The sequence below is a fragment of the Morus notabilis genome, unplaced genomic scaffold (genome assembly GCF_000414095.1).
Source record: "Morus notabilis unplaced genomic scaffold, ASM41409v2 Scaffold241, whole genome shotgun sequence".
In the NCBI taxonomy this organism is placed as follows: Eukaryota; Viridiplantae; Streptophyta; class Magnoliopsida; order Rosales; family Moraceae; genus Morus; species Morus notabilis.
The window spans coordinates 417,614-441,696 of record NW_010358037.1 but is presented as its reverse complement, the minus strand read 5'-3'; the positions used below and the strand labels follow the sequence as shown (position 1 = coordinate 441,696).

Here is a 24,083-nt window from a genome sequence, read left to right as displayed (position 1 = left end):
AAATATGCACCAATTATTGTATGTCTCCAAAAACAATTAAAAAAAATAGAGTTATTAATTATTATATGTCTATAATAAAAAAATACCAATTATTGTACGTCTCCATAAAAAAAGTACCAATTGCTGTATGTCTCTTTCGATTGTGTTTTAGATCAGGCCTATCATAGACAAATAAATAAATAAATTGAGTATATTTTTAAGGCAAAAAAAAAAAAACATTGCGTAGAGGCAATGTTTGTTAGGAGCCCTAATACCTATTATTATTGGATAGCAATAAAAAATAAAAGAGAAAAATAAAAATAAATAGAACACACTTCAACATATAATTCATTCTTAGTATGAGAGCTATGTAATTTGAGTTACTATTATAATCATGAAAAGAAACGCATCATATAATATCCGCTCTCAAAATGCATATTTTAGTCTCTTTGTTTTTTTCTACAGCAAATGGTTGCCCCAAAAATCCCTTACACATATCACAAGAATTAGGGCAAACTGATGTAAAATACTCAAGTCGAACTGTGATCAAAGCAAAAAAAAAAAAAAGTAAAAAGTATAATAAAATTAAGCTCCAAGCCTCCATACAACTTGACAACGTTTTTAAGAACTTGGAGAAGTTATATCTGCATACAATTGTATCCACCTATATATATATTTCATTATCAAGCCTGTTTGTTAGCCAATACATAGTATTAAAGTAAGAATGATTGGCTAGAAACCTGTCCAATTGATAACCCTGTGGGGTAGCTCAACTGTTTAAAAAAAATAAAAGTTTAAAATTTAAAAAAACTGTCCAATTGATAATGTAATTTATGGGACAGAATCAGATACCCCAGCAACATTTTCAGCAAATATTTTATGACAAAGATTGAAAATGATATTGGAGCAGCCAAGCAAAAGAAAAACCCAATAAATCCAAAGAGGAAGACCATAAAGGCCTCAGAGCCGTGCAAGTTAATACCAAACAGTACGACAAAATCAGATACATCATTAAAAAAAAAAAAAATGTTCTCAAGATTAACTCACAGAAAAGGCAGATTCCTCATTAAAATCCAAAAAAATCAAGAAGCTTGAAGACAACAACGTAATTAATAACAATCCCATTTCTTTCAATTACACCCCCATAAAAATGCATACTGAGTTACTACTGACCCCAATTGAAGCGCATCAGGAAAAAGTAAACAGAATGGGCAATAATCCACATGCTTTAGTGGTACCTTATCCGGCAGAGGGACACATTATTCCTCTATTGGAACTTTCCCAACGCCTAGTCAAGGGGGGCCTAAATGTCACATTTGTGAGCACTGAGTATATTCATGAGAAAGTCAGAGAAATAATGGCAAGCAAGGATTATGACATGGTGGAACAGATAAATCTAGCGTTGGTCAAAGATGGGTTGTCGTTGGAAGAAAGGAAGAGGCCAGGGAAACTGTCTGAGTCAGTATTGAAGATCATGCCCGGGAAAGTGGCTGAAGTCATTGAACAGATTAATGGGTCAAGTGGAGATCAGATGATTACTTGTGTGGTTGCTGATCAGAGTCTTGGGTGGGCCCTGGACATTGCTGAGAGGAAAGGGATCAAGAGAGCTGCTTTCTGTCCTGCTGCAGCTGCCATGTTGGTCCAAGGATTTAGCATCCCCAAGTTGATTGATGAAGGAATCACTAACAAAGATGGTGAGATTATACGTTTACTCATGTTCTTTTCCTATTGTGGATCAGTAGTATGCTACATTTATAAAAAAATAAAAAAAAATTATAACGATGCACTAACACTTACCAAAAAAAAATCTTTTTTTATCCTCTATAGTAATGATTTTTCATTATTTTTGAGTTTCGAATGGCATGTCGTTTTTTAATCTCAAACTGGATGACATTTAAATAGGAATGACATGCCGTTTTACTTTTGAATAAATGATGCGCCACTTCTCTCGATCAATTTAAACGACACGTTGTTGTTTACTATGGAGAGTATCGATGACCAAATAAATCAAAGTGCGGTTTTTTGGTACACAAGCATGTCGTTTTCCTCTCATTGAAGACGGCATGCTTTTTTATTTGTCCTTAAAAGCTTATATATCATCTCCATTTTGCATCATCACAGGCGACACTAACACATGGTTTCTTTTTTAAAACAAAAAACGACATGTCACGTAAAAGTTTTAAATACAGACTAGTTGTAGTTTCAAGGAGCACGATACACGACATCTTGTGAAAGACGTGTCTTTTGTGACCCCACAAGCCAGTGTCTCGCAACACGACAACTTTTCTTTTAAATGTACAACGACATGTCGTTTCTTACTTTTGATAAACAACGTTGACAACAGAAAACGACAAGTTATTAACTAAATCTAAATTTGAAAAGAGACAAAACCATATAAGTAAACGACTTGTTTTAACTCGTTATTGATACGAAGAACACATTAAAAACAACTTGTTTTTTTTACCTAAATGTGATAAGCAACAAATCAATAAGAGACGACATTTTTCCACGGTCAACGACATATTAAAATGACAAGTCATTTGTACACGGTGTCATTTTCATGTCAAATGATGAATTTGATAAAAGATAAATACACCTTAAAATGCACCTGTCCTTAACATGTTAAGTACATGTATCCTCCAAAAAAAAAAATGTTAACTACATGTCGTTTATTTTTCCTGAAAAATTACACCTCATAATTCCTTGTCTTTTTCTAAATGAAAAAAGTAAAGAAAATCCAAGTCATTCCTAAGCAACATGTCGTTTACTACTCAAATAAACTGCAGCTTAGAAATGACCACGTAAATAGCATGTCGTTTATAATGCAACATATGCAGCATTTTAATGTCAACGAGGTATTTCCTTTTTGGATAAATTTATTTAAACTAAAAGTGACAGGTGTTATTAATAAATTGTAATATTAACACGTTGTTTGCATAAACGACGCCTAAGTAAAATGACATGTCGTTTGTTGTATTTCTGTAATTTTTCTTCACAGGAACTTTGGCTAAGAAACAGGTAATAAAGTTATCACCAGAAATGCCCGCCATGGACACATCAAACTTAGTTTGGGCCTCCCTCGGCAACACAGACATGCAAAAGTACGTCTTTCAGCTCATGGTAAAAAACAACACATCTGTGAAGAAAACCGATTGGTTACTTTGCAACTCAGCCTACGACCTCGAACCAGCAGCGTTTAAGCTGGCCCCACAAATCCTCCCCGTTGGCCCGCTTCTCTCAAGCCATAAATATTTCAAGGGTTCAAGTAGTAGCACCAGTTCTTGCCTTAAATGGCTTGACCAACACCAACCAAAATCAGTCGTATACATTGCCTTTGGGAGTTCCACAATTTTAGAACCAACACAGTTTGTGGAACTGGCCTTGGGACTAGAGCTCTCCAATAGGCCATTCTTGTGGGTTGTGAGGACTGATAACAATGATTTCCCAAATGGGTTTCTCGAGAGAGTGGCTAATAATACTACTACCAATAGAGGGATGGTTGTGAAGTGGGCCCCACAAGAGAAGGTTTTGGGTCACTCTTCTGTAGGTTGTTTTGTGAGCCATTGTGGGTGGAACTCGACCGTGGAAGGTGTGAGCAGTGGGGTTCCTTTCTTGTGTTGGCCTTACTTTGCTGACCAATTTGTTAACCAGAGTTATGTTTGTGATGTTTGGAGGGTTGGGTTGGGGTTTGATAGAGATGAAAATGGGGTCATCACTAGGGATGAGATAAGGAGTAAAGTGGAGAGAGTGATGTGTGATGAGGAAATTAAAGGAATGGCTTTGGAGTTGAAGAAAATGGCTGAAAATAGTGTCAAAGAAGGCGGTAGCTCTACCACGAATTTCAAGGCTTTTGTTGAATGGATCAAGTCCTAGATCATTTAATTTAACTTCTTTTGTGTTTGATTTTCAACGCTCTTTTTTTCTTTTTTCTTTTTTTTTTTTTTCATTTTCATTTGTTATGCCAATTCCTACACAATCAAAAGCAAACTTCCTACAACAATGACTGTGGTGATTACAAAAGGAAATCCCTTTACATTTTTTTTTTTTTCATTCTCCTTTGTTCTGCCAATTCATACACAATCAAATCAAACTTCCTATGATGATCGTGATTGTGAATTGTGATGATAATTAAAGGAATGCTTCTTCATACTTCATAGACATGTATCTTAACAATGTGGTGAGAGTTACTTGATGGACCTTTCTTAATTAATTAGCCACAGTTCCGGTTTTGTATAAGGTGCTTTTTTTATTTTCTATGAAGCTAATTCTTACTCCAGATCAGGAACTATGTGTTTTTTCTAAAGTGTATTTATGATTGATTAGGGGCTTTCATATATTTGTATAAGGTCTCTTCTAGCCTCTCTCTTTGACTCTCTGTGTCAGATTATTCGTGTTTATTTTTTCATTTTTCATCTTATTTACTTACTAATTATCTATTGATCGGATCATTTCGTTTTAAATGTTTAGATTAGATCTTTGACATGTTTTATTACTTTTTTTATTTTAGCAAATAAGAAATTTTTGACCGGCCGGCCGGTTCCAAGTTCTGAGTTATATCTCTTTGTCCATTTTCACACAACTTCCTATATTGCAACCAATTTGGCAACATCTTTTTCTTTTCCTTAAAATTTTAGAGATACCTCAAGGCAATTCTACTGGAGTCTTAATGGTTTGATATTATCCAATGGGATTGCATGATTTTCTCCTTGAATGGTGCAATCAGATTGAGATATCTCTTTCACAGAGAAGTGGAAGCGTGACCGTGTGAGCTCGCTCTTTGATGGCTATGTGAATGCAAGGACCGCCTTGAGAGATTTTGCTGAGCAATATGAAAAAGACTTTGGATGATCGGTACGAGAAAAAACCTAACCAGTTCTGAAAATGGCACTACCTGTGGAAAAACAAGCAGCAGAACTGTACACTAGAAAGATGTTCTCCATATTTCAGGATGAGGTTTTCAAGTCTCTCGTGCTTGCTGTAAAATTCTCCAGATAGGACAACAAAACCACTAAATACGAGATAGCCTAGATTCGATGAAGAAGATAAATGTCTCGTTTATTTCACCGATTCGAGTTTTTAATTTTAATCTTACTATAGTTAAAAACTCTTATAAAATATTTAAAATTCTCATATAAAGTCACATTTTAATTTAAGTTAAAATTTTAAATCAACGAATTGAGCGAAGCCAAAAAATATACTTGTTGGACCTTAATGTTAGCGAATAAGTCGCTTGTTGTAGTTGTAAGATGTTTGAATTTGAAGGAATCTTATGGGTGCATGTGCTTGCAGTGTTCAAAGCAACAAATGTGTTAATACTAACACAAAAATACATATTAAAGCAGGGGAGAAGAAGTGGCAAGGATGAGATGAGGCTATGTCGGACGAGTATATTACCGATATTTTAACTCTTTTTATTACTCTTTTTTCTCTTTTTTATTTTTGTTATTTTTATTTGGCTTTATTTTTGTATTGTTTTAGACTTTTTCTAATAGGACTTCTTTATTATTAGAGTTGACTATGATCAAAATAAAAAGAACATTTTCAATACTCATTTTTTTATTTTTTTCCTTATCTCTTTAATCTTTATTTGACATTCTTTTTGTATTTTCTTTTCTTTTATGACTTTCTCTAGTATGACATCTTTATCATTGAGATAAGTTTCTAACTATTAGATAATAAAAAGAGCCTTTTTAATACTCTTTTTTTCTTCTTATTTTTTCTTATTTTTTTAATATTTATTTGGCCTTCTGTTTGTATTTTCTTTTTTTTTTTTGGACTTTCTCTAACAAGACCTCTATATCGTTAAGACCAATTTTTAACTATGGTCAAAATAAAAGAGTTTTTTTTTTCTATCTAATTTAATAAACATAAAAGAGCTTATCTTCTCTCATGTTATCACGTGGCGGCATAGGAGAAGAGAGCATTTGGCTCTTTTTATTGCTCCTTTTTTTTCCTTTTTTTCTTTTTTTTTAAATCTTTATTTGGCCTTCTTTGTGTTTTCCATTTTTTAGGACTTTTTTTAGTAATACTTTTTATGTTAGGGTTAGTTTTTGACTATTATATATAGTTAAAATAAAAAAAGTCTTTTAATACTTTTTTTTTTAAAATTTAATCTTTATTTAACCATCTTTTTGTGTTTTCCTTTTTTTAGGATTTTTTTTTAGTTAGACATCTTTAATCGATCAATTGCTTTCCTGAGTACATATGCACTTGGCTTGGCCAATATTCATATTATTTCCTCTTTCGGGCTTAGTCCGTTCGGTCACCTGCTAGAACTGTAACGCTTTTATTCATCTTTACCCGCTCTAATCTATGAAAAAATCACTTTGGCTTTTCTTCTCTCCTTAGAAACTACCACAGGAAGACAGGGAAGCCGCGGTGTGCCATCAAAATGGATTTCGTTTTTAGAAAGCCTAGGACTCAGTGCATTTTGTTCTTTAGGATTAAACTTCCTTCAGGTTGGGACATGAAGACCCACGCGAGAAAGTAAGTAGACACGTAGAAAATAGACAAAGCAAGAAATTCACACTAAAATGGAAATATATAAAAAAAAACAAGTCGAAAGCCGTACAAGTGAAAAGAATAAAAACGAAACAAAAAGATAAAGAGTTGCTCAAGATCAGGGACTCGAGGTCAAATCAATCTTCAAAGGACCGAGAACTTCAACTACAGTGTCAATTGCAGCTATGTCCGCAAAGGGTTCAAAACCTCTATCTTCTATCCTATTGTAGGCCGATAGGTCCGCTATAATCCGCCCACAGAGGTACCCGGGTCAGTTTCTAACCGTTGAATATGATAAAAAAAAAAGTCATTCTATATCTAATCTAATCTAACCAACATAGAGCCAAAATTCTCTTCTATGGAGCCCCCCTTTTATCTCCTTTTTTTTATTTTTGAATTGTTTTTTTATTTTTTTGGAAATTTTTTTACATTTTATTTTTGTGTGTTTTTTAAAAATATAGTTTTCCACTTTACTCTAATTATTTCGCATGTATTCATATTTTATATTTTACTAATGGTTAAAATAATTTTCTTTAAATGTGTCATACTTAATTATTTTTGTGTAATTCCTATCATATTAAAAGGTTCTCAAATAATTGTATGAATAAATTTCTCCTTATTTAGTAAATGTAAGCTTTTTAGATATCCCTAACATAATAATACGATAGAAACAAGTTAAAAAATTAGTATTACGACAAAGTCTGATCAACAAAAAATCTTCCAATTGATCAACAAGTACATCACCAAAAAGTCTAATCAACAAAAAAATCCTCCAATTCATCAACAAGTATCCGTACAACATTAACTAGAGGAGAATGAGCTTGTCCTGGCTTCCTAACGAAACGTTTCCTTGAAGTTTTTTTCTTCTTCTTTTTTTTTCATTCCACCTTCTTTTTTACTTTTTTTTAATTTTTACTTCTCTTTTTTTTTTTTCCCCAGTAGGTATTCTTTCTTTATTCCTTTTTTCTACCCTTATCTTTTTTACCATTAAAATAATTTATTTTCATAGATATTCATATTCCTATCTAAATTTCTTTTAAATCTTCTTCCACTGCTATAACATTTCGTAAACACGATTTTTTTTATTTCTTTACTTTCCTTTCTTTTTCTCTTTTTGTCTTCCCCTTTTTGCATTCATATATTTTTTATTTTGGTTCTATTATACATTTTCTTTTTTATTCTTCTAAATGAGACCCTAGTAAATATATTTTTTATTTATATTTATGAAATCTATGTTTCTACTAGTATCATCAAAAAGTCTAATCAATAAGGGGATATTTAGTTGGAGGATTCAAACCGTGATTTGAATTATGGTTCATGGTTCGTTACGGTATTTTCTCTCACAAAAAATACACATAAATCGAAAATAATCTAATCACATGATTTTAATCCATGAACCAAACGTCTCTTAAAAAATCCTGATCAGACTAATCAACTAGTATATTACCAAAATGTCTAATCAACAAAAAATCTTCCATTTCATCAACAAGTATATTACCAAAAAAGTATCATGACCAAAAGCAGTTTTATTTCTAACCAACCCATGACTCTGTTGAAATTTGGCTTGCTTGTATATGCTTAAAAAAGTCCTACATCCTGAGTTGTAGAGGTCTCTGGCCTATTATAAATAAGGCTTGACTTGACTCCTAATTTCATCATTCAAAAAATTCTAGGCTTTATTTTATAAGGCTATTAGAGATTTTCTTTTTTCTCTTCAGTTAAATATTTTTAGAGAACCTTTAAGAATCAATTGCAAAAGTGATTAAATTATAAAACAATAAAATTCTTCTATGGGATGAGATTATCATGTCGGATTCCTAAGAAGGCAGCATTGGTCATTGGGGAAAGGCCATGCCAGCGACAGTGGCCAGGCTTTTATATATTTGTATAAGATCTCTTCTAGCTCTCTTTTTTTTTTTTTTACTTTGTTCATTTTTTTTAATTTTTTTTTATCTCATTTACTCGGTATTTGTCTATTATCATATTTCGTACACCAATTTAGAATTCATTTTCCAATGTTTAGATTTAGAATTTTTTCATGTGTTTTTTACTTTTTTATTTTAGCAAATAATAATCATTTGGCCATTTGAATTATGGTGGTACAAAGAGAATTTTACAAAATGCCGAAAAGAAGTTACTTTTGTTTAGTTGTCGTTTGAGCAATCAACACATTTGCTATTACAAAAAAGACCTGTCCCTTAGTTTGAATGAATTTCTTCGGAAGAGAAAAATCTTGATCACATATAAATGTCCGTAACATAAGTTGCTATTTACCTCAACTAATAAATAAATAGACGATTTCCCCATTTAAACAACTACGTCATTTTGAAGGTGTTGTACGTATAGTGGTCTTTTGTCGAATAAAAACGACTTGTTAAGGTGCCATTTTATCAAAAGTTACGTACGTCTTTCATACGCAACGCCGTGATTTTTCTACGCTTTTAATAAAAAATTACATTTTAGAGCTTGCGTGAAACAAGTAAACCATATAGTAATTCTTGCAGAAAAAAAAAACCATATACTAAATCCAGCCACAACAAAGTATATAGTAACATTCGATGACTTTTCATTGTTGTTCTTTTCAATCCGGTGACTTAAGAAACAAGAGCACACATGAATGTCATTTAATCTCAATAATCAGCTTAGTTTTGTCATCGACAAAATAGGATATTTGATGCTTCTAAGAAACCAATCAGATCATGAATGAACATGATGCAGTCATTCCTTTGTCTTTTTCTTTTCGTATTTAAGCCTAAGCTCCAACAAAATTCTAAACCTTTGCATAAGTTCATCTTCAATACTTCCACAAGAATGAAACCATAAGGCAATCACTAGGGAGCAAAAATGAGCAAACAAAAAGCGATAGAGTTTATGACAATTACTTGGGAACAACATCAAATATTCAAAGCAACATTGTAAATGCAAACAGGCCAATAGTTATAGTGAAAGACGGGAGAAAGGACAAGTTAAAATAGTAGATACCTAGGGCATGTTCTTTTACAGTGTAATTTGAGTGTAATTTTTAAGTTGAATTTGAGTTATAATTTAAATAAAGTTGAGTAAAGTTGAATAAAATTGAAACTTAAAAGAACATGAACTTGAATAAAGTTAGATACCTAGGGCATGTTCTTTTACAGTGTAATTTGAGTGTAATTTTTAAGTTGAATTTGAGTTATAATTTAAATAAAGTTGAGTAAAGTTGAATAAAATTGAAACTTAAAAGAACATGAACTTGAATAAAGTTAGATACCTAGGGCATGTTCTTTTACAGTGTAATTTGAGTGTAATTTTTAAGTTGAATTTGAGTTATAATTTAAATAAAGTTGAGTAAAGTTGAATAAAATTGAAACTTAAAAGAACATGAACTTGAATAAAATTAGAACTCGAGTTGTCTTGTTTTGAGTTTTTTAGACAAAAGAACAGGTCCCTAAATTTTAGATCACGTGTCTAACTTTTTGTGTCGAAATTCATGTCTGATCATTTTATTATTCTACGTTATTTAATGATGTAAATATTAAAGCATAGAAAAATCGGTTAAATATGTCATAAATTTTTTATATTACATAATATAATGTGGTTGATTAGACAACATTTTGAATACTTAAAAAGAAGTAATTGGAGACCCTAGATACATCAGTTTAAGATTCAACTCTCATCAAAGCTCATAAAGAAAGCACATTTGATTCCCCATCTCCCGTATATATATGAGACAGATATACCGTTCAGAAACCATATTCAGAAGCATCTAACTCTAGAAATAGAAGTGAAAGAAAAAATGGTCAAACCACATATCTTAGCTTTACCTTTCCCAGCACAAGGCCACGTAATTCCCTTGATGGAACTATCCAAGCGCTTAGTTAATCATGGCTTCAAAGTCACATTCGTAAACACAGATTATAATCACAAAAGGGTCATGAATGCAATGTCAGAAACCAGTCTTGAAGATGATCAAATCCGTCTAGTTTCGATTCCTGACGGCTTGGAGCCATGGGAGGACAGAAATGATCTAGGAAAAGTAATGGAAGCGAGTCAAAGTGTCATGTGTGAGAAGCTGGAAGAGCTCATAACAAGGATCAATGAATTGGAAGGTGACAAGATCACTTGCGTTATTGCTGATGAGTCCTTTGGTTGGGCTCTAGAAGTGGCTGAGAGAATGAAAATCCGGCGAGTCGCCTTCTGGCCTGCAGCGGCTGCGCTATTGGCCTTGGCGTTTAGTGCCCCTGAATTGATTAACAATGGAGTTATTGACAACAATGGTGAGATCCTCAGACTTTAAAACTACTAATTATTCTACAACACTATAATGTTACTAACTTTAGCAGATAATTATGACATGAGTTGATTAACAACTATTAGATTATATGCATACTTCATGACAAAATGGACCCTATAATTTCATAAAATAACATGTCACCTCATTTTATATTTGCTAATATAACTAGTGTTTTTGCAAATAGTCCGACAGGCTTCACAAAATAAGGGGAACAGCCCAACTGGCCAAAAATAAAAATGCTTGAGGCATCATTGGTGCTAAACACCATCACTAATAGAAGGTGGACTTAATTTGTGGATCCTATACTACGAATTTACTTTCTAATAGTGGGTGTCCAATAGTATTCTTCAAAAAACACATATAATAGTGTTGATTTTGGACTATGGAAACAAATTTCCTAAAGTTTTCCTAAAAAAAAAAAATCCATGAATCAATATATAGGAGTCTGTTATAACAATCTTTCTTATGCGTTATATTGTATTTGTCAGGAGTTCCACAGAAAAGCCAGATGATTGAGTTGGCACCAGAAATTCCCGCCATCAAAACAGAGAACTTGGTGTGGGTATGCATTGGTGACACAACCACACAGAGAATCATATTCCAAGCCATATGTAGAAACAACCAATCAGTGAAGTTGGCAGACTGGATTCTTTGCAACTCATCAAACGACCTTGAGCCATCAGCATTCACCTTGGCTCCAGAGATTCTACCGATCGGCCCGATGTTGGCAAGCAATCGACTCGTCAATTCGGCAGGCAACTTCTGGGAAGAAGACACAACTTGCTTGGAGTGGCTAGACCAACAACCACCTTCCTCAGTCATCTACATTGCATTTGGAAGCTTCACAGTTTTTGACAAGAACCAATTCCATGAATTAGCTCTTGGGCTTGAACTTTCCAAGAGGCCTTTTCTCTGGGTTGTGAGGGATGATATTGGAGACTATAGTACAACTCATGCATACCCAGAAGGGTTTCTTGAGAGAATTGGATCTCATGGAAGGATTGTGAGTTGGGCTCCTCAGCAAAAGGTTCTGGGCCATCCTTCCGTTGCTTGCTTCTTAAGTCACTGTGGTTGGAACTCAACCATTGAAGGTGTCAGCAATGGGGTTCCTTTCTTGTGCTGGCCTTACTTTGCTGACCAGTTCCTCAATGAAAGCTATGTTTGTGATGTTTGGAAGGTGGGATTGAGGTTTAGCAGAAATGAAAGTGGGATCATAGAGAGAAAAGAGATAAAGAGCAAGGTGGACCAACTTCTTGATGATGAAATGTTTAAGGGAAGGGCTTTGAAACTCAAGGAATTGGCTATGAAAAGTGTCATGAAAGGCGGTCAATCAGATATTATGTTTAAGAATTTTGTTGAGTGGGTTAAATCTTAGACAAGTTATGGAAAAGTGTTAATGGAGAAGTGACAATCTTAGAAAGTGAAATTATTGAGGGACCTTCTTTTAATTTTACACTGAGCAACCTACTGGGTCACTCCATGTAAACTTCGAAATCGTGTTCCAAATAAAATGTTTTGACAAGTCATTTTACAAATAAATGTTTCTCTAGGTCATTTTTGCAAAAGCCCTTTAGCTTTAGTTGCAAGACTAGGATGTTTGGTAGAGGGATTCGTTCCCTGATTCGAATCATGATTTGTGATTCGCTACAGTATTTTCTCTCACAAAAAATACACGTAAATTGAAAATGGTTCGAATCACATGGTTTGAATCCTCCAATTATTGATGCCCGTTTGATTCATGGATTAAAACCATGTGATTAGAATCATTTTTAATTTACGTGTATTTTTTGTGAGAGAAAATACTGTAGTAAACTACGAATCATGATTCGAATCAGAAAACGAATCCCTTTACGTAGACAAAACAACAGGACTTCCCTCCACTTTGACCTCTTCTAGCCTTCTATATGAAAAGCCACCTCAGAATTAACGACATTATACAGAGTATTTTCCATTGTCCTTTTAGCCTTCCTTTGATAGAGACATGTTTCATGTGGCTTTGACTGCGCCTTAAGGAATTTTGGTGCCTTAGGTTTTAGACTATTTAGACCTTTCAAAAGAATCTTAAGAACCAATTTTCTAGAAGCAAAAGGACATCATAAAGACTATTTTTTCCCCCTATATAGATTAGACATTTTTTTTTTATATAACTCTAATCAAATACAATTTTTTATTCTTCATGGTGATTCTTGCTCGTAAATGTGTCTATACTAGTGCACTACAATCTGAACTAGACTAACAAATCTATATGGTCATCTTCCTCTGTTTTCAAATTAACGCTACACATCTTTGAATGACTGCTCTAAATCCAAGAACAAGAAAGAAAATCCACAATTTTAAAAAAAAATGTAGCAGATTTCACCATAAAAATTGGTATGCAATCATGCCAAGAAGGGGAGGAAAAAAAGAGGAAGCAATAAAGAAAAAGAGAAAGCTATTGATGAAGTGATACTGAAATAGTAAAAAGCTCTCTCTTCCTGTACAGCTCTGCAAGTCTGAATTTTGAGACAAAAAATTTATTGACAAAGCAAGCAGTGAGTGAATACATAGAGTAAGGCAGTACCCACATTAAGTCACAAAACATGCTATTTCTAAGAAACTAATCAGAGACCTTAAATACAGCAATAAAGAAAGATCTTGGAAAATAACAGACACCCAAAACAGGCACAGACCCCTTAAAATTTGGCTTTTGCACATGGGCTAGTGAAGTTGTCACTGTCATCAACAACACCACGCCACACCACCACCATCACAGCAGAGTCAGAGAAGCAAAGCAAAAGACAAGGGCACTGCCGTCCATTTCACTCAGATATTATGTGCAATGACTCACTGTCACCACCACCCACATCCCATGCCTTTCAAAACTGACACATTGTGTAAGTAAGTCTGAGTAAGTATTATGTGTAACTCTCTCTTCTTTTGCTTGCCTGCCTGGCTTAGACACAATCACAAACATGTTCTGTGCATTTGTGTCTCCAAAAGAACTCTTGCCCTTTGCTTTGCCCAACTTTTTTCCCCTCTCGAGTTATATGTTGTAGCTATCAATCACATAGCAGTGTCATTAGACAGGGATAAAAAAGGGCTTGAGAATGTTCAACATTGTTCATGGATTTTTTGCGTTTCAAAAACAAGTTTAACTTTTGGTTTTTTCGCATTGTGATCTGTTCAATAAATAAACCATGAAAACACCGCAATAAAATTCAAGTTGCATAAATTATTTGAATAAAGAAACCCATTAAGGAGAAGATAATACTAATAGCAAAAAAAAAAAAAAAAAAAAAAAAAAAAAAAAAAAAAAAAAAGAAGAATCGGTGCCCATCTATAATATTCAAGATATAAGCCTTGAATACATTTCCAAATGCCCATGAAAGCGTTTTGTCAGATTGATTCTCCATTTATTTCCTCAATATATTTAGATTAAAAAGTCGCCTACTTGCCACAAAATTGAAGAACAGAACTGGGAAAGACGACGTCTTTGGATGCCAAAAGAAAATTTAGAAAAAAAAATCTCAATGATTGTGGTGTGAAACTGTGAAAGCTCCAAACTTTCATCCTTTTTTTTTTTTGTCTCCACTTTCATTTAGACCAAACATACCATGCAAAATGTAGAAAGGAAAAAAATGAAAAAAAAAAAATTACAAAAAATAAAAAAAAATAGCAAAAGACTTTTTTTTTTCTCCTTCTCTTTTCATTAACAAAACCTAGAATCAAACTTACGATACAACATTTTCTGATTCACTGGATCCGTAGAACTCGATGAGTTTCTGCAAAATCACGACCTTAGCCCTCAAGAGGACGATGTAATCCGCGGTTTGCTGGAACAATTGGTCGGCCTTCACAATCTCCCCTTCTTGCGCCGGAATGAGGTTCTTTAGGGCTTCCAATTTGTCCGAGACCTTCGAGCACGTGCGTCCGCCATTATCGCACCTTCTTCGCGACACGGCCGCACAGCAGTCACGTGACCGAGGCCTTCTTCGCAAGCTGCCTATTCTTCTCCTCCTCCTCGTTTTCCTCGCAGAGATTTTCTGGTTCTTCGTCGACGATTTCATCTCTTTTACAAGCTTTCAGCGAAGAAGAAGAGAAGAAGAAGAATGAGTCTGTTTCAGACTGGTAATAGCGAATGAAGAAGGCGATTCGGTGTTTAAGTAACGAGGCATTAAGAAGTTGCCACTTGTATTGTCCATTATTACGGGAATGCCATTCATGGCTTTGTTTTTAAAAAATAAAAATTCGTTTGTCGTTTTCTTGCTTCTCTCTCTCTCGCTTTTTTTTTTATTATTATTATTTTTTTTAAAGTCATATCCATATTCTCTCTTAAGTTATGCCGTTTATGAGATCTCGAAAATGCTCGAGTACTAATCAAGTCCATGACAGGATAAATACATCTCACATGTGTAAAGAAGATTGATGAAAACAACAACTCTATAGTCCAACTCATGCATTTAGTTTCGTTATTATATTGTTAGCTACTAGCTGTTGTTCTTGTCTCTCACTCCTCGGATATTTTCATCAATCGTGTCGATGGCGTTAAAAAAAAGGGGCAGATATTTCATAAACAGTTAGGAATTCTGGCAATAATGACAAGATCGATTCAAAATTCTTTTATTAACTTGCTATCATTTATGACGTATCATATGAGTTAGTTTTCTCTGTGTGAATGAATACATGAAATGCAAGTACATATTTATAAATGTGGTGTGGAAGTGAAAATAAATTGATTAAAACTAAACTCAAATCTCAAATTCTCTAATACTAAAGGTTCGTTTCGTATGAGAATTTAAATCAGAGTGATTTTAATTATGATTTTAGAATCAGAATCATAATTCATGATTTTATGTTCAAATTATGATTCTGAAACCATGATTCAGAATCAGGAGTTTGAATCACTTTGAATCAAGAGGGGGTGGTTTTAGAATCATGAGTGATTCTGGTTTAAAACATCACATCAAATTCTGAATCATTATTCAAAATCATCCAAACCAAACACTGATTCTGAATCACGATTCAAAATCACTGTAAATAAACATTGATACTGAATCAAGATTCAGAATCATGATTCTGGATCCATCTACCGAGCGCATATTAAGTGATGTAGTATATGAGTTGTCATTTTTATATTGACGGGTGTTTAAAATATTATCAAATCAATTAATAATAATAGATTGTATCTACTAATAAAAAAATATAACGCATGTAATACATCAGTTGGTACACAATAGTTGAGATTTGTGTTGGTGTCATTGACATTATTCAAGTAAATTTGTACTCTATTAAATGATCACATTTTGATTAATTATGTGTTAAAGTTTAATAAAACGACCACTTTTAAATAAATCATAACCTCCTGAGAAAAATGTACATTTTTTTAGTTGTTGAAGTTGGAATATTTTGTGATTTGATTACTTTTCTTACTTGGGCGTTGTAGAGTTTTCGTAGTTATTGAAGTTGGAATATTTTGTGATTTGATTACTTTTCTTACTTGAGCGTTATAGAGATAAAATATATATAATATTTAATACAAACTAAAAAAATAAACAAGTAACAATATACATATATATAACATACTAATATAAAATATAAAATAAAACATGAAGCATACTTAATATATTATCAAATTAACAATATATATAATATCAATAGTATTTTAAAAGTATATATATCAATAATATCAATGTATAACAAGTCAATTAATAGTCAAGTATGACGTGTGTGAGAATGATTAAGTCATGTTGATAAAACTTGAACCATTAGATTGAAAAAATAGTAAATTTGAACCCTTACATTGGTTCAATTAATGGTTAAAGTACAAAAGTTATCCCCACTTCTATAGAGGTTGTAGAATAGATTATAGATATTATAGATATTCCCATTTTCCAATTAAAAAAAAAAAAACGGGTTCAGATATTTCAAGATCAAGCAAATAATAATTGTTGGAACGAAGAATAACTTTCCACCCAACAGTTTTTCGCTGATCAATTTTCCTCCCAACAGTTTAAACGACTCGAGCATATCATTTCCATCCCACGCCATCTGTACAAATTATGTCGGCTGATTAATAGATTAGTCCGAAAAATTATCCATGATACAAAATTAATGTACACCTACATATATTGATATAATCAACGTGTTTGAAACCGATTTTGAAAACAATTTTCACATATTTTGATAAGTACAAAATAAAAATAAAAACCGTTTGTTTAGTAAATATTTTAAAAACAAAAACAATGAAAAGATTTTTGTAAAGAAATTAGAAAATAATTAAAAACTATTTTCACTTTTCTGTTTTAATTTTTAGTACTTATCAATAATATTATAATATATTAATTAATAAACACGATTTTACTTTTTTATTATACTCAAAATAATCTTTTAAAAAATCAACTAAACGTAATTTCAGAATCGGTCACAGAATAATTCTAAAAACAATCTCATTTTTACTTTTTATTAAAAATAAAATCATTTTAAAATTAATTCTAAACGCACTCATTGATTTTTTTTTCTTTTTTGTTTGGTTGAACACGTACGTGGACGTTTGGTTCATAGATTCAGAACTATGATTTAGAATCATTCACAATTTACGTATATTTTTAAAAAAAAAATAATGTAATAAATCATGAACTATAATTTAAATCATGACACGAATTTTTGTACTAAAGACTTAATAGATATCATTGAATTGTAATCTGTTTGAAATCCAAAGAAACATTTATGGTGGACCCTACGTTTTGGGGTCCAAGCGCTGTGATTTGTGCAGATTTTTTCGTGAGAGGAAGAGGAGGTTGTTACTGTAATTTCACATGGAGGAGAGCACTAATTTCGTATCCCAGTTAAAAAGAGAAAGCGGGAAGAGTGCTCAACTTGCGAGCCAGAAAGCCTGCCCTTCTGGAACGGCACATGCATGTTCGGGACCGTCTAATTCCCCCATTCCCAAAATACCCTCCATTCCAATTATAATTATCAAACAAAATTTTTCTTAAAAAATAATTATTATCATAATAATTTGTTTTACGATGTTGTTCCCATAACTTTTCAACTCAAAATAATTAATAAAAAAAAAAAAGCCTTAAGAACTTTAACCATACACGGCGAAATATTTTTCCACCATAAAAAAAGGCATGCATGGTGAACCTAATTCAAATTGAACTTTGCCCATGAAAATCCAAATCAAATCAAATCAAATTTACTATACCCAATAAGTTGCATTAACTAGGATAATCTTTATCCATAGCACAGCAAATGTAATCCGACAAGCAGAGGGGACAGAACCGAGTACAAGCAAACACAAGTGGATTAAAAAATTAAGACAAACACCCCCACATAATCCAAAAAAGGGAAAGAACAAGGCATTAAAAAAAAAAAAAAAAGCTTTAGGATGATCCCACTAATGGCTAGACAAAGCCAATTCTTAATGGAAACAAATCGGATGATGCATGTCTACCTAGTCCGAAATTCAAATTTATAAAGGGCAAAATGGTCAAACGGTGAAAAAAAAGGCAAGAGTTGGGACTTGGGAGAACAGAGAACTGCATGTATCGGGAGTGTGGATTCCTTGGAGGGTCCATGTGAAAGTGATATGGGCCAGCAAAGCCCCATTAGAAGGGAAAAGAAAGGGAAAGAAAGAAAGAGAGAGAGAGGAGAGAGAGAGAGAGAAAGCACATGGGAAGCACATGCAGATGAACCATTTTGGAGCGTAGCGTTTGAGAGACAGTGAGGCAGCATGAAATGTACAGCATGTTCTGCACATTCCCTGCATGCAGCTGATCATTTGGCTGCACTTTTTTTTTTTTTTTCCCCCAAAGCCTCATAAACAAACAATCCACTTTTTTTTTTTTTTGCCCTTTTTTGAATAGAAAAATAAATCTTTGTTTAATTGATAACATATTGTTAGTTGGATTTAGTTGATTTTATACACATGTGGGAGAGGCTTGGTTTTGAAGCTAGCCATTTCAATCCGGCATGTGTGACATGTGTGTCAAGTGCACATGACTTTCTTTAAGCATATAGAAGTACTATATTAGTATCTTATTCAATTTGGGAGGCCCAAAACTCGGCTACTTTTTCCGTGCAAAAATATTGACCAGATTTAACCTTTGCAGGAAAGTGGTCCATTTTTTTTTTTCCCTTTTGCTTCTTATCTTTTTTCCTTTTTGAGGATCTTAATTCTTTATAGTTGTTATTATTGTTTTCTAATTCTATCTCGAATGTAGTGAAGAATATGAACATAATGCTCTCATAATTGTAAAAGGTAAAATAAATGGGTTGAAATAGAGACTACTGTTGGATTGATTAGTTGTATTGTTGGAGACATTTTGGTAAGCGAAAATGGCATAGCAATATTGTTGAAGTAAAAGTAACCCTTTTCTGTTTTTTACTTCAGGGATTAAGCTTAAAGCTCTCAGCTCTCTTTATACAAGAATCTTCTCACAATAATCATTTTATTGTTCAAGGAAGTCGTGGTGTTTCCACACATGCTTTGAGTATTCTTTAGTGGAGGATTTTCTGTGCACAACATTTTAACATGTTGTGAAGACAAAAAGCTTATAAACTACGGCCTTATTCTTCAAAATTTATAATTTTTAATCCATTAAAAAAAGGGCGTACCTTTCGCAGACTTTGAAACTCTCTCCATCTCTTAAGTTCACATTTTCTGCCCAAGTCAAACGAAGGAAACAAATACGAATGTGAAAGACAAGATGATGAAAGCCCTTCTTACAAACTCACACATGGTTGTGATGTAACATCTTTTTTTTTCTTCTTCTTCTTTTTCCTTTTTAGTTTTAATCTTTTACATTTTTGTTGAATTAGGTCGACACTTTCTCTCACTTAAACTCTCTCTCGTTAACCATTGAATGTAGTGGCCTAAATGTAGTACTTAATTTTTAGTGTGTGAGACCACACTCCCACACATCCTTACCATTAACACATTCGGTGGGTTGGAGTGACGTGCTCCTCATCTATAAGACCTTAAGCGAGCATTCCTATCATCTTCTAGAGGGTCCTTTTAGTAACGATCGAGAGATATGTTAGTGTTGCGCTTTATTTTTTTAAAAAAAAAAAAAAAAAAAAAAAAAAAAAAACCTTGTTGGGGAGGCTTTCGGTTGCTGCAAGTCATGTGAAGTTTTGCGCTTTATTCCTCGTGTTTTTCGGTCGGCAGAGGGTGGCATTATCAAGATGGGTCACTTACACTCACTAAGCCCCCTTTTTGGTTGTAAGCACAATCCCCCACCCCCTTGACCCACTTGTTTTGTCTAACGTGAACAACTTTGGCCAATCACTTTTCTCTTTTTTTTTTTTTTTTTTTTCTATCTCCTTCGGATTATACATTAATTACACAGTTGTTGCGATTGTGATTTTTTCCAATTTGTTAAGCCTTATGGTTTTGGAATAAGCTAAGCACTCTGTTTTCAAAACCACGATTCTATGTGCAACTTGATACGAACTCTGCCAACAATGTGACAAAATCCGTAGCCAAATATGGGATACGATCTAAGATTTTCAAGAATTGATGGAAACCGCGACCCATTGCTTAGCAAAGCAAGAACCTTAGTATGGTGAAGACGCCACAAACGAGTATGGAAAATCCGTTTGATAAGTCAAGGGTGAACGCCACAAGGAAAACCTTGATAAGTTCATAATAGTTCTTCAAAAACTCAGGAAAAATATCTCACAAAGTGAATAAACATAAAATTTTTTTTATTAATTTTCGTTTTTCAGCCTTAAATAGCCGAAAACAAGCTGAAAAAGATTTAAAAGTTAAAAAGTCCTATTTTATCCTTAATGAGATAGAAGCCTAAAATAAGATAAACCTAAAAACAAGATAAACGTAAACGTAAAGCTTATCCTAGGGAAGGAATCCGAATTTGACTCTAACTCATTCCTAAAAAATGCCTAAAAACTTATCATAGGGAAGGAATCCGAATTTAAATCTAACTCCTTCCTAAAAAACGCCTAAAGATAATCTCTTATGGAAGGAATTCGAATTTGAATCTAACTCCTTTCTTAAAAACGCCTATTATGCAATTTAAATGTTTAAAGTGAAACTTAAACCTAAAAAGATAGAATTATGATAAAGGCAAGTCTTAATCCGCAATTTATCTTTATCCCGGGCTGAAAAACACACATAACTTCTTGAAATTCCCCCTTGCACGTGTATCCTGGATTGGCATGCAAGTTGGCCATGCAATGACTCAATGGACGTTTAAGACCAATTGGCTCTCTTCCGGAATGGCTCAATGGACGTGTAAGACTAGTTGGCTCTCTTCCAGATCAACTTTGATGAGTATTTCTTGCATCCTTGATGTTCACATCACAACCGACACATTCAAGCATTTGTGACAATGGGATTAACTATCTCATCAAAAGGAGACCTCTTTGAATTGATGCTCCTTCGGTGATTGATTATGTTGTTGATACTATAACATGGAAGTTTCACGCTCATGGCTGTTACAACATAGAATGTCACTTTCTCTGGTTTTTTTTTTTTTCTGGGGGGGGGGGGGGGGGGGGGGCGTGTGGGTAGCGGGTGGAGGAGTGTGGTGTGTTAGCCATGGTCAACACGAATAAAAATTGCAATCGAACTATAGTACGATAAATAATTTTGATTGTACAATGCAATGTATTTTTAGACGTTGAATGATGGCCAAAATAGATTTTCAACCATCTAAAATTTTTTGTTTTTCAAATTTCAGTTGGCTAGATCGATTTTAATCGTTATTTAATGTTTCAAACTTTGATTCTATAGGACGACCGAAACATAATTGATTATAAGTACTTCTATTGTAAAAATTGTGTAGACTAAAGCCAAAAATCAGCCACTAACCCAAATATCAACCCTGTATTCGTGAGTTCTAAACTTCTAATAAAGCACATAAACAAACAAAAACACAGGTAGACAAAATGAATAATTTACCTCTAAGAGTTCACGAGTCTAAATCTTTATTTCTTATTCTTAATAAATATTTTTTTATTAGTATAATTATTTAACACAAAAATTATAAATTAAGAGTTACAAATTTTGAGCCGTTACGGATATTTGTCAATATTACTTAAACACCCGGATAACAAAAGAAAATGGCGAGGGGCTGTGCTAAGAGGACCTGATTCTACTAGGTGGCCCACAAAGAGCTAGAGGAAAACCCAATTATGAAAGAAATGCTACTGAACCATAGCACGGTGGGCTCAAGCCCACAATGAATATGGAAACTCTGAAAAGCTACCACGTAAAGAAAGTTTAAAACAAAACAGGCAAGTTTGGTTTTAGGACTTAAACCCATTATTCTATTTGAATAGAAAAAGCTCACGTTAATACCATTCTCTCACAAAATTTAAATTCATAATCAAAATTATTAACTTAAATACGTGAATCAAACATGCCAAATACTTTCAAAGGATAAAAAATAAAAATTAACCCCAAATCAGATATAGTTAATCATTAATAAACTCAAGTTCATATACTCAAGTTATTCAGAAGATAATAAAATAACTAAATCTATATTTTTCTTTTTTTCTGTTAATGATAATAAGAAAAGAAAAATTATTATTCTCTGCATCAGATCGCCGCCACGCACCTCTCTGTTGTCGCCTACGTGTCTCCATCGTTGCCTAATCACAAGCACGTCTGACAGCACCTCTCCCTCAAATTTACTCATCATTTGTCGATCTACAAAATATGTGGAACTTCGGCAACAAATCTAGGCCTTAATCGCCCAAGGTCCTCGTCTTCGACCCCTAGCTTTCTCTCCTCCCTCCACCAACGGTGATGGTTGGCCTTCCCTCCAAACGACGACGCTTTTACAAGATTTGCGCTAACAATGATGACTTTCTCTCCATAGATTGTGAAGCCAATCTTCAGAGCTCACGATGTATCTCCTATGAATCGAGTAGATTGATCTCTCAACGAAGGAGATCGCAATGTATCTCTCCTGTAGGGATGGCAATTTGTGTCAGCGGGTCGTGTTCGTGTCGTGTTGACCCATTCAGTTGACACAAATAGGCTTGACACGAACACGACCCGCTTATTAATCGTGTCGAAATACAAAATCTAAACACGACCTGTATATTGGCGGGTTGACACGACACAACACGAGTAACCCGTTTATTAAACAGGTCATAAACGTGTCGTGTCAACCCGTTGATTACCTGTCAACCTATTTATAAAATGAGTTGTGTTAACATATTTTTGAGCCTGTTTATAAAATAGGTGATAAATAGGTCGTGTTAACTTATTTCTGAACCTGTTTATAAAATGGGTAATAAACGGGTTGTGTATTCGTGTTACCCAAATATGACACGTTTAATAAACAAGTTATGGCATGTCAATTGCGGGTTGGCGGGTCAACCTGAAAATGACACGTTATTTAATCGTATTTCACGGGTTCGACCTGATTTTGACTCGGACCTATTTATGATAAACCCAAACCCATTAATTTCGTGCGGGTTTCAAGTCGTGTCGTCATGTCGCTATCCAGATTATCAGCCCTACTCTCGTGGATCGACATTGGCCATTGACGAAATCATTTATCACCGTTTTTAATTTTCATCATAGTTGTGAGTTCGCCGGAAACAACGGCTTGGTAACACAACCAACAAAAGAAAGGATAAAAGAAAGAGGTAAAACTATTTAAAGTAAATAATAGTAAATATTAAATTTACTAGGTAAATATTAAATTTACTAGGTAAATAATCTATTTATTAGTAAAAAATAAATAATTTATCAAGTAAAATTATTATTTATTACTATTTATTTCAAATATTTTTAAAATCTGCTATTTATTTCAATTATTTATTATAAGAATGCTATTTACTTATTTTTGCCTTTGGATTATTTCTTATTTTTAATCATGTGCATTTGTCTCATTTAGACATCCACCTCTAGAGGTCTACCTATCAACATTTCTAAATATACATTATTGGTTTAATCTATAGATTCGGACAAAAATTCAAATATTGATTTGAACTATGATTGTGAAGAAGCATTGATTAATAATAAAAGGTTGCATCCACCAATAAAATTATAACACTTCATGAGTTGGTATATAAGTTATAATTATAAATTGTGTCTTTAGCATTATTTTTTTTTTAAATTTATCTTATTTATTATGAATGTAAAGAAACACTCTACCGATTAAGCGCATAAAAATTTATATATATATATTTAGACAATATCTTGTATTTAGGGGGTGTAAATTTAGGGCGTCTGAATTGTGAAATCATCAACAACAACAAAAGCGTGTGGGCTGACCCAATATGTTTGAGCATATTTACAGCACTACCTGACACGCAGTTGGCCTCCATAGTTTTAACTTCAATCCCACTTTGGTCCTAACTTTTTAAA

The 24,083-nt window shown here is 33.4% G+C and overlaps 3 protein-coding genes across 4 annotated transcripts; 2 read left to right on the top strand and 1 right to left on the bottom strand.

Moving 5' to 3' along the window:
• The first annotated feature begins 1,186 nt into the window (after nt 1–1,186).
• LOC21403883 (UDP-glycosyltransferase 83A1) lies at nt 1,187–3,965 on the top strand. The gene is made up of 2 exons (XM_010091321.2): nt 1,187–1,673; nt 2,978–3,965. Exons 1-2 carry the CDS (start codon nt 1,187–1,189, stop codon nt 3,850–3,852), a joined length of 1,362 nt encoding a protein of 453 aa, XP_010089623.1. The 3' UTR covers nt 3,853–3,965.
• Nucleotides 3,966–10,255: 6,290 nt separating this feature from the next.
• LOC21403882 (UDP-glycosyltransferase 83A1) lies at nt 10,256–12,128 on the top strand. Its single transcript, XM_010091320.1, has 2 exons — nt 10,256–10,736; nt 11,242–12,128. Exons 1-2 carry the CDS (start codon nt 10,256–10,258, stop codon nt 12,126–12,128), a joined length of 1,368 nt encoding a protein of 455 aa, XP_010089622.1.
• Nucleotides 10,624–14,848, bottom strand: LOC21403881. Of its 2 annotated transcripts, XR_002901566.1 has the most exons (3): nt 14,468–14,848; nt 13,423–13,788; nt 10,628–10,700 (listed from the first exon to the last, which is right to left on the bottom strand). XR_002901566.1 is itself a non-coding variant. In XM_010091319.2 (2 exons), exons 1-2 carry the CDS (start codon nt 14,797–14,799, stop codon nt 10,676–10,678), a joined length of 357 nt encoding a protein of 118 aa, XP_010089621.2. In that variant the 5' UTR covers nt 14,800–14,848; the 3' UTR covers nt 10,624–10,675. The 2 variants fall into 2 exon arrangements, 1 of the variants encoding a protein (XP_010089621.2); XM_010091319.2 differs by lacking the exon at nt 13,423–13,788 and having other exon boundaries at nt 10,624–10,700.
• Nucleotides 14,849–24,083: the final 9,235 nt, after the last annotated feature.

Bases quoted from the DNA above. Each gene is read 5' to 3' on its own strand.
- LOC21403883 (XM_010091321.2), top strand. From the start codon at position 1,187: ATGGGCAATAATCCACATGCTTTAGTGGTACCTTATCCGGCAGAGGGA. The intron at 1,674-2,977 runs GTGAGATTATAC...TTTTCTTCACAG, and splicing joins AGGAATCACTAACAAAGATG to GAACTTTGGCTAAGAAACAG.
- LOC21403882 (XM_010091320.1), top strand. From the start codon at position 10,256: ATGGTCAAACCACATATCTTAGCTTTACCTTTCCCAGCACAAGGCCAC. The intron at 10,737-11,241 runs GTGAGATCCTCA...TGTATTTGTCAG, and splicing joins TGGAGTTATTGACAACAATG to GAGTTCCACAGAAAAGCCAG.
- LOC21403881 (XM_010091319.2), bottom strand. From the start codon at position 14,799: ATGAAATCGTCGACGAAGAACCAGAAAATCTCTGCGAGGAAAACGAGG. The intron at 10,701-14,467 runs GTAAGTTTGATT...TAATCAATTCAG, and splicing joins GAATCAGAAAATGTTGTATC to GGGCACTAAACGCCAAGGCC.